We start from the raw sequence: 9,195 nt of genomic DNA, 5'->3' as shown, positions 1-9,195 counted from the left end.
GTGACTACAGAGAGATAATGGTGACTACATAGATAATGGTGACTACAGAGAGATAATGGTGACTACATAGAGATAATGGTGACTACATAGAGATAATGGTGACTACAGAGAGATAATGGTGACTACAGAGAGATAATGGTGACTACAGAGAGATAATGGTGACTACAGAGAGATAATGGTGACTACAGAGAGATAATGGTGACTACAGAGAGATAATGGTGACTATAGAGAGAATGGTGACTACAGAGAGATAATGGTGACTACAGAGAGATAATGGTGACTACAGAGAGATAATGGTGACTACAGAGAGATAATGGTGACTACAGAGAGATAATGGTGACTACAGAGAGATAATGGTGACTACATAGAGATAATGGTGACTATAGAGAGATAATGGTGACTACAGAGAGATAATGGTGACTACTGAGAGATAATGGTGACTATAGAGAGATAATGGTGACTACAGAGAGATAATGGTGACTACAGAGAGATAATGGTGACTACAGAGAGATAATGGTGACTACAGAGAGATAATGGTGACTACAGAGAGATAATGGTGACTACTGAGAGATAATGGTGACTACAGAGATAATGGTGACTACATAGAGATAATGGTGACTACAGAGAGATAATGGTGGTGACTTCAGAGAGATAATGGTGGTGACTACAGAGACCCCTGAAGAGATAATGGTGATTACAGAGACCCCTGAAGAGATAATGGTGACTACAGAGACCCCTGAAGAGATAATGGTGATTACAGAGACCCCTGAAGAGATAATGGTGATTACAGAGACCCCTGAAGAGATAATGGTGATTACAGAGACCCCTGAAGAGATAATGGTGACTACAGAGACCCCTGAAGAGATAATGGTGATTACAGAGACCCCTGAAGAGATAATGGTGACTACAGAGACCCCTGAATGGGGTGTTGAGAGTTCTGGAGGGTTTACACACCTGTAGCTTACGGGCCATGGCCACCACCTCGTGGTCCGGAGGGTTGTACTTGTAACAGTTGGAGAACATTAACCTGACGTCCGTTGCAAAACTTTGAGGATCACTGTACTCTCCTTTATCCATCTTTTTCTGTTGGGGAGACAAAATGCAGAGATGAAGAAGCTGTATGAACTCTGAGTTCCCCATGCTAGAACAATATGCAGACACAAAACACAAAGATGGTGCAACTGTGGACTGCTCAAGGTTCAAGGCTTTTATTGGTCATACGGCTGATCCTTAAACATGGAGTTCACCACCATCTTTAACCTGGACACTCATAACCCATGGCTGTGTGTCGCAGTGACTAATGGGAATGTAGGTGTGGTATTGAATGAGAGGAATTAGTCCTAAACCCTGGCATGTTTCTGCAATAATCAAAAAGTGTGCTTGGTGTGGTATTGAATGAGAGCTACAATAGAGTGGTGCAGGAATTAGTCCTAAACCCTGACATTATTATTATATACTTAAAAGTAATATTATATTTCATTTTATTAATTGCACTATTATCTGTTTTATTGTGTTGCACTGTTGGAGGAGCCTGTGACCTCAGAATGTCCTTGTCATAACTACACTGTAGCTATGTACACGTGACAATAAAAGCCTTGAATCCTTGAAAAAAAGTGTGTGTTTACCCGCGCGCTGCTGAGGTCCATGGGGTGTTTGATGATGTCGTGGTAGTCGTGCAGCTCCAGCGCCTCTGCGTCCACCGGCTTGTAGAAGGGCCAGGCGTAGGCGGCGTGTTTCTTGGAGAGCATTTCCTTCAGGATGGCGTCGCAGTGTTTCATTTGCTCGCCCAGCTTCCCGCCCTTACTCCTGGCGGCCACCCCCCCTCCGGCGGCCCCCACCTCGCCCACCGCCACCTCCTCCACCGTCTCACGCCGGGTCTTAGCGGGCCGGGCGGCCGCTTCACGCCTCGACAGGGCCAGTTTGGGAGGCTTAGTGTCCTGAGCGGACGGAGAGTCGGCTCGTCCTGCAGAGATGGCTGACGTGGTCGGGGTGGTGGTGTCGGCTTTCCTCTTCACACCTTTCTTCTGTTGAAGACACAGACAGATGTGAGAGACAGATGGGGAGAGAGAGACAGACAGGTGTGAGAGACAGACGGGGAGGGAGAGACAGGTGTGAGAGACAGACAGGTGTGAGAGACGGACGGGGAGGGAGAGACAGACAGATGTGAGAGACAGACAGATGTGAGAGACTGACAGGTGTGAGAGAGAGACGGGGAGGGAGAGACAGACAGGTGTGAGAGAGAGACGGGGAGGGAGAGACAGGTGTGAGAGACAGACAGGTGTGAGAGACTGACAGGTGTGAGAGAGAGACGGGGAGGGAGAGACAGACAGGTGTGAGAGAGAGACGGGGAGGGAGAGACAGGTGTGAGAGACAGACAGGTGTGAGAGACGGACGGGGAGGGAGAGACAGACAGATGTGAGAGACTGACAGGTGTGAGAGAGAGACGGGGAGGGAGAGACAGGTGTGAGAGACGGACGGGGAGGGACAGACAGACAGATGTGAGAGACAGACAGGTGTGAGAGACAGACGGGGAAGGAGAGACAGCCAGATGTGAGAGACAGACAGGTGTGAGAGACAGACGGGGAGACACAGGTGTGAGAGACAGACGGAGAGGGAGAGACAGACAGATATGAGGGAGGGAGAGACAGACAGGTGTGAGAGACAGACGGGGAGACACAGGTGTGAGAGACAGACGGGGAGAGACAGGTGTGAGAGACAGACGGGGAAGGAGAGACAGACAGATATGAGGGAGGGAGAGACAGACAGATATGAGAGACAGACAGGTGTGAGAGACAGACGGGGAGACACAGGTGTGAGAGACAGACGGGGAGAGACAGGTGTGAGAGACAGACGGAGAGGGAGAGACAGACAGATATGAGGGAGGGAGAGACAGACAGATATGAGAGACAGACAGGTGTGAGAGACAGACGGGGAGACACAGGTGTGAGAGACAGACGGGGAGAGACAGGTGTGAGAGACAGACGGAGAGGGAGAGACAGACAGATATGAGGGAGGGAGAGACAGACAGATATGAGAGACAGACAGGTGTGAGAGACAGACGGGGAGACACAGGTGTGAGAGACAGACGGGGAGAGACAGGTGTGAGAGACAGACGGGGAAGGAGAGACAGCCAGATGTGAGAGACAGACAGGTGTGAGAGACAGACGGGGAGACACAGGTGTGAGAGACAGACGGGGAGAGACAGGTGTGAGAGACAGACGGGGAAGGAGAGACAGCCAGATGTGAGAGACAGACAGGTGTGAGAGACAGACGGGGAGACACAGGTGTGAGAGACAGACGGGGAGAGACAGGTGTGAGAGACAGACGGGGAAGGAGAGACAGCCAGATGTGAGAGACAGACAGGTGTGAGAGACAGACGGGGAGACACATGTGTGAGAGACAGACGGAGAGGGAGAGACAGACAGATATGAGGGAGGGAGAGACAGACAGATATGAGAGACAGACGGGGAAGGAGAGACAGACAGGTGTGAGAGACAGACGGGGAGGGAGAGACAGATGTGAGAGACGGACAGGTGTGAGAGACAGATGTGAGAGACAGACAGGTGTGAGAGACAGACAGGTGTGAGAGACGGACGGGGAGGGAGAGACAGACAGATGTGAGAGACAGACAGATGTGAGAGACTGACAGGTGTGAGAGAGAGACGGGGAGGGAGAGACAGGTGTGAGAGACGGACGGGGAGGGACAGACAGACAGATGTGAGAGACAGACAGGTGTGAGACAGGTGTGAGAGACAGACGGGGAAGGTGTGAGAGACAGACGGAGAGGGAGAGACAGACAGATATGAGGGAGGGAGAGACAGACAGATATGAGAGACAGACGGGGAAGGAGAGACAGACAGGTGTGAGAGACAGACGGGGAGGGAGAGACAGATGTGAGAGACGGACAGGTGTGAGAGACAGATGTGAGAGACAGACAGGTGTGAGAGAGATAGACAGGTGTAGAACCATTTCAATATATAAAGATTGAGACGGACAGGTAGCAAGACTGCCATCGAAACAGGTAGAGAGAGACGGGTATACAGGTAGAGAGAGACGGGTATACAGGTAGAGAGAGACGGGTATACAGTTAGAGAGAGACGGGTATACAGGTAGAGAGAGACGGGTATACAGGTAGAGAGAGACGGGTATACAGGTAGAGAGAGACGGGTATACAGGTAGAGAGAGACGGGTATACAGGTAGAGAGAGACGGGTATACAGGTGACGGGTATACAGGTAGAGAGAGACGGGTATACAGGTAGAGAGAGACGGGTATACAGGTAGAGAGAGACGGGTATACAGGTAGAGAGAGACGGGTATACAGGTAGAGAGAGACGGGTATACAGGTGACGGGTATACAGGTAGAGAGAGACGGGTATACAGGTAGAGAGAGACGGGTATACAGGTAGAGAGACACAGGTATACAGGTAGAGAGATACAGGTAGAGAGAGACGGGTATACAGGTAGAGAGAGACGACAGGTATACAGGTATAGAGAGACAGGTAGAGAGAGACGACAGGTATACAGGTATAGAGAGACAGGTAGAGAGAGACGACAGGTATACAGGTATAGAGAGACAGGTAGAGCGAGACGACAGGTATACAGGTAGAGAGAGACGACAGGTATACAGGTAGAGAGAGACAGGTAGAGAGACGACAGGTATACAGGTAGAGAGACAGGTAGAGAGAGACGACAGGTATACAGGTATAGAGAGACAGGTAGAGAGAGACGACAGGTATACAGGTATAGAGAGACAGGTAGAGAGAGACGACAGGTATACAGGTATAGAGAGACAGGTAGAGCGAGACGACAGGTATACAGGTAGAGAGAGACGACAGGTATACAGGTAGAGAGAGACAGGTAGAGAGACGACAGGTATACAGGTAGAGAGACAGGTAGAGAGAGACGACAGGTATACAGGTATAGAGAGACAGGTAGAGAGAGACGACAGGTATACAGGTATAGAGAGACAGGTAGAGAGAGACGACAGGTATACAGGTATAGAGAGACAGGTAGAGCGAGACGACAGGTATACAGGTAGAGAGAGACGACAGGTATACAGGTAGAGAGAGACGACAGGTATACAGGTATAGAGAGACAGGTAGAGAGAGACGACAGGTATACAGGTAGAGAGAGACGACAGGTATACAGGTAGAGAGAGACAGGTAGAGAGACGACAGGTATACAGGTAGAGCGAGACGACAGGTATACAGGTAGAGAGAGACGACAGGTATACAGGTAGAGAGAGACAGGTAGAGAGACGACAGGTATACAGGTAGAGAGAGACGACAGGTATACAGGTAGAAAGAGACAGGTAGAGAGACGACAGGTATACAGGTAGAGAGAGACATGTAGAGAGAGACGACAGGTATACAGGTAGAAAGAGACAGGTAGAGAGAGACGACAGGTATACAGGTATAGAGAGACAGGTAGAGAGAGACGACAGGTATAGAGAGACAGCTAGAGAGAGACGGGTAGAGAGAGACAGGTAGAGAGAGACGACAGGTATACAGGTAGAGAGAGACGACAGGTATGCAGGTAGAGAGACAGGGAGAGAGAGACGACAGGTATGCAGGTAGAGAGAGACGACAGGTATACAGGTAGAAAGAAACAGGTAGAGATAGACGACAGGTATGCAGGTAGAGAGAGACGACAGGTATACAGGTAGAGAGAGACAGGTAGAGAGAGACGACAGGTATACAGGTCGAGAGAGACGACAGGTATACAGGTAGAAAGAAACAGGTAGAGATAGACGACAGGTATGCAGGTAGAGAGACAGGGAGAGAGAGACGACAGGTATACAGGTAGAGAGACAGGTAGAGAGAGATACAGGTAGAGAGAGACGACAGGTATGCAGGTAGAGAGACAGGGAGAGAGAGACGACAGGTATACAGGTAGAGAGAGATACAGGTAGAGAGAGACGACAGGTATACAGGTATAGAGAGATACAGGTAGAGAGAGACGACAGGTATACAGGTATAGAGAGATACAGGTAGAGAGAGACGACAGGTATACAGGTATAGAGAGATACAGGTAGAGAGAGACGACAGGTATACAGGTATAGAGAGATAGAGGTAGAGAGAGACGACAGGTATACAGGTATAGAGAGATACAGGTAGAGAGAGACGACAGGTATACAGGTATAGAGAGATAGAGGTAGAGAGAGACGACAGGTATACAGGTAGAGAGAGACAGGTAGAGAGAGACGACAGGTATACAGGTATAGAGAGATACAGGTAGAGAGAGACGACAGGTATACAGGTATAGAGAGATACAGGTAGAGAGAGACGACAGGTATACAGGTATAGAGAGATAGAGGTAGAGAGAGACGACAGGTATACAGGTAGAGAGAGACAGGTAGAGAGAGACGACAGGTATACAGGTATAGAGAGACAGGTAGAGAGACACGACAGGTATACAGGTATAGAGAGATACAGGTAGAGAGAGACGGACAGGTATACAGGTATATAGAGACAGGTAGAGAGAGACGACAGGTATACAGGTAGAAAGAGACAGGTAGAGCGAGACGACAGGTATACAGGTAGAGAGAGACGACAGGTATACAGGTAGAGAGAGACAGGTAGAGAGACGACAGGTATACAGGTAGAGAGAGACGACAGGTATACAGGTAGAGAGAGACAGGTAGAGAGACGACAGGTATACAGGTAGAGAGAGACATGTAGAGAGAGACGACAGGTATACAGGTAGAAAGAGACAGGTAGAGAGAGACGACAGGTATACAGGTATAGAGAGACAGGTAGAGAGAGACGACAGGTATAGAGAGACAGCTAGAGAGAGACGGGTAGAGAGAGACAGGTAGAGAGAGACGACAGGTATACAGGTAGAGAGAGACGACAGGTATACAGGTAGAAAGAAACAGGTAGAGATAGACGACAGGTATGCAGGTAGAGAGAGACGACAGGTATACAGGTAGAGAGAGACAGGTAGAGAGAGACGACAGGTATACAGGTAGAGAGAGACGACAGGTATACAGGTAGAGAGAGACAGGTAGAGAGAGACGACAGGTATACAGGTCGAGAGAGACGACAGGTATACAGGTAGAAAGAAACAGGTAGAGATAGACGACAGGTATGCAGGTAGAGAGACAGGGAGAGAGAGACGACAGGTATACAGGTAGAGAGACAGGTAGAGAGAGATACAGGTAGAGAGAGACGACAGGTATACAGGTATAGAGAGATACAGGTAGAGAGAGACGACAGGTATACAGGTATAGAGAGATACAGGTAGAGAGAGACGACAGGTATACAGGTATAGAGAGATACAGGTAGAGAGAGACGACAGGTATACAGGTATAGAGAGATACAGGTAGAGAGAGACGACAGGTATACAGGTATAGAGAGACAGGTAGAGAGAGACGGGTATATCTGGGGTCATGTGATGCTGTTACCTTGACGACCGGCTGTGCAGACGGCATCATGGTTGCCGGGAGCTGCGGGGCGGAGACAGGGGCGTGGTCTGAACAGGTGTGGGCGTGGCTGAGATGACAGGTGTCAGAGAGGGGGAGGGAGACGGGTATGAGGGGGGAGGGGAGGCCGAGGACTCCGCCTGCTGACTCACTGAGAGAGAGAGACAGGAAGTACTGTTAGTAATCCTCTTCAACATTTAAATACAACATTTATGCAGTGCATTGTGTTTCATTAACATTCTGTACTGCACTGTGTTTATGTACTGCGTTCCATTAACACTGCACCGCGTTCCCTTAACACTGCACCGCGTTCCAATAACACTGCACCGTGTTCCATTAACACTGCAACGCGTTCCCTTAACACTGCAACGCGTTCCATTAACACTGCACCGCGTTCCCTTAACACTGCAAGGCGTTCCATTAACACTGCACCGCGTTCCCTTAACATTGCAACGCGTTCCATTAACACTGCACCGCGTTCCCTTAACACTGCAAGGCGTTCCATTAACACTGCAAGGCGTTCCATTAACACTGCACCGCGTTCCCTTAACATTGCAACGCGTTCCATTAACACTGCACCGCGTTCCCTTAACACTGCAACGCGTTCCATTAACACTGCAACGCGTTCCCTTAACACTGCAACGCGTTCCCTTAACACTGCAACGCGTTCCATTAACACTGCAACGCGTTCCCTTAACACTGCAACGCGTTCCCTTAACACTGCAACGCGTTCCATTAACACTGCAACGCGTTCCCTTAACACTGCAACGCGTTCCATTAACACTGCAACGCGTTCCATTAACACTGCACCGCGTTCCATTAACACTGCAACGTAGGGCTGTGCGATTATGGCAAAAATCATAATCACGATTATTTGGGTCAATAATTGATATCACGATTATTTTGACGATTATTCATTGACCATTTATTGAACTTTAAAACAAATAATATTTTACCAATAAACAAGATCAACAAATATGTTGGAGCACACTTCCAAAACCATACTAAACATATATTATTAATATGATAAATACAAATAAATTAGACCAAAATAAATTAAATCAAACATGTTGCAGTGCAATGTCACAACCTACTGAAAACTCCTTAACATATAGCCAACATTTTGGTAAAACATATTCATTATTCCACTCAGTTAAACGTTGAAGACTGGCCAACCGTCATGGTCCAGAAGTAACAGGAAATAAATGTTGAACTACAATTTAAGACCAAATAAAAATGTTTAGGCCACCATGGCAAATGCTGGTAGGGCTGCTCGTGTCATCTCTTAAAGATGTTTTGCAAGAAACAACAGCCTGTTTACATGGTCTGGTTTCAGAGATGAGCGCAGGCAGGTGACGATATTGCCACCTGTACTGAAGACCCTCAGCCACGCCCTGACACATGGGGTGACGCCGGCCAATCACAAAGCTTTGATGCGTTCATGTGCATTATTCTGGCACAGGAAGATTATGTTACAGGACATTAACGATAAAACAGAATATTGTTGTTCTATTTTTAGACACATCTTGCGATCGACTGGTTGGGCACCCCTGGGCTAGACCATAGGTCCGTTGTGGTCGCAAAGTAGTCAGCTGAAGCCACATCTCTCTCAACTTCCCCACGGCATTTGTCACATAGCGCAGGCAGCGCAGACCTGCTGAAATAATACCGAGACGGCATCGCGTAACGCTTGTCCAACGTGTTGACAAGTTGCTTAAAGCCCTGGTTGCTAACAGTGCTAACTGGGCACATATCTTTAGCGATGTGGAAT

At 48.5% G+C, this 9,195-nt stretch overlaps 1 protein-coding gene across 1 annotated transcript in view; it reads right to left on the bottom strand.

Annotated features, from left to right (window-relative positions):
- Positions 1–954: 954 nt before the first annotated feature.
- LOC117557572 (bromodomain-containing protein 3-like) overlaps positions 955–9,195 on the bottom strand; it is a gene marked incomplete at its 3' end in the record, with an annotated part of 66,553 nt that continues 58,312 nt past the window's right edge. Inside the window, 4 exon segments of the mRNA XM_034233453.1 lie at positions 955–1,083; positions 1,626–2,024; positions 7,407–7,468; positions 7,471–7,575. Coding sequence (XP_034089344.1) covers positions 955–1,083; positions 1,626–2,024; positions 7,407–7,468; positions 7,471–7,575 — 695 coding nt within the window.

This window comes from Gymnodraco acuticeps, unplaced genomic scaffold (assembly GCF_902827175.1).
Source record: "Gymnodraco acuticeps unplaced genomic scaffold, fGymAcu1.1, whole genome shotgun sequence".
Taxonomy (NCBI): domain Eukaryota; kingdom Metazoa; phylum Chordata; class Actinopteri; order Perciformes; family Bathydraconidae; genus Gymnodraco; species Gymnodraco acuticeps.
Note: the sequence above shows the minus strand (reverse complement) of the source record. Positions and strands in the feature narration are given on the sequence as shown.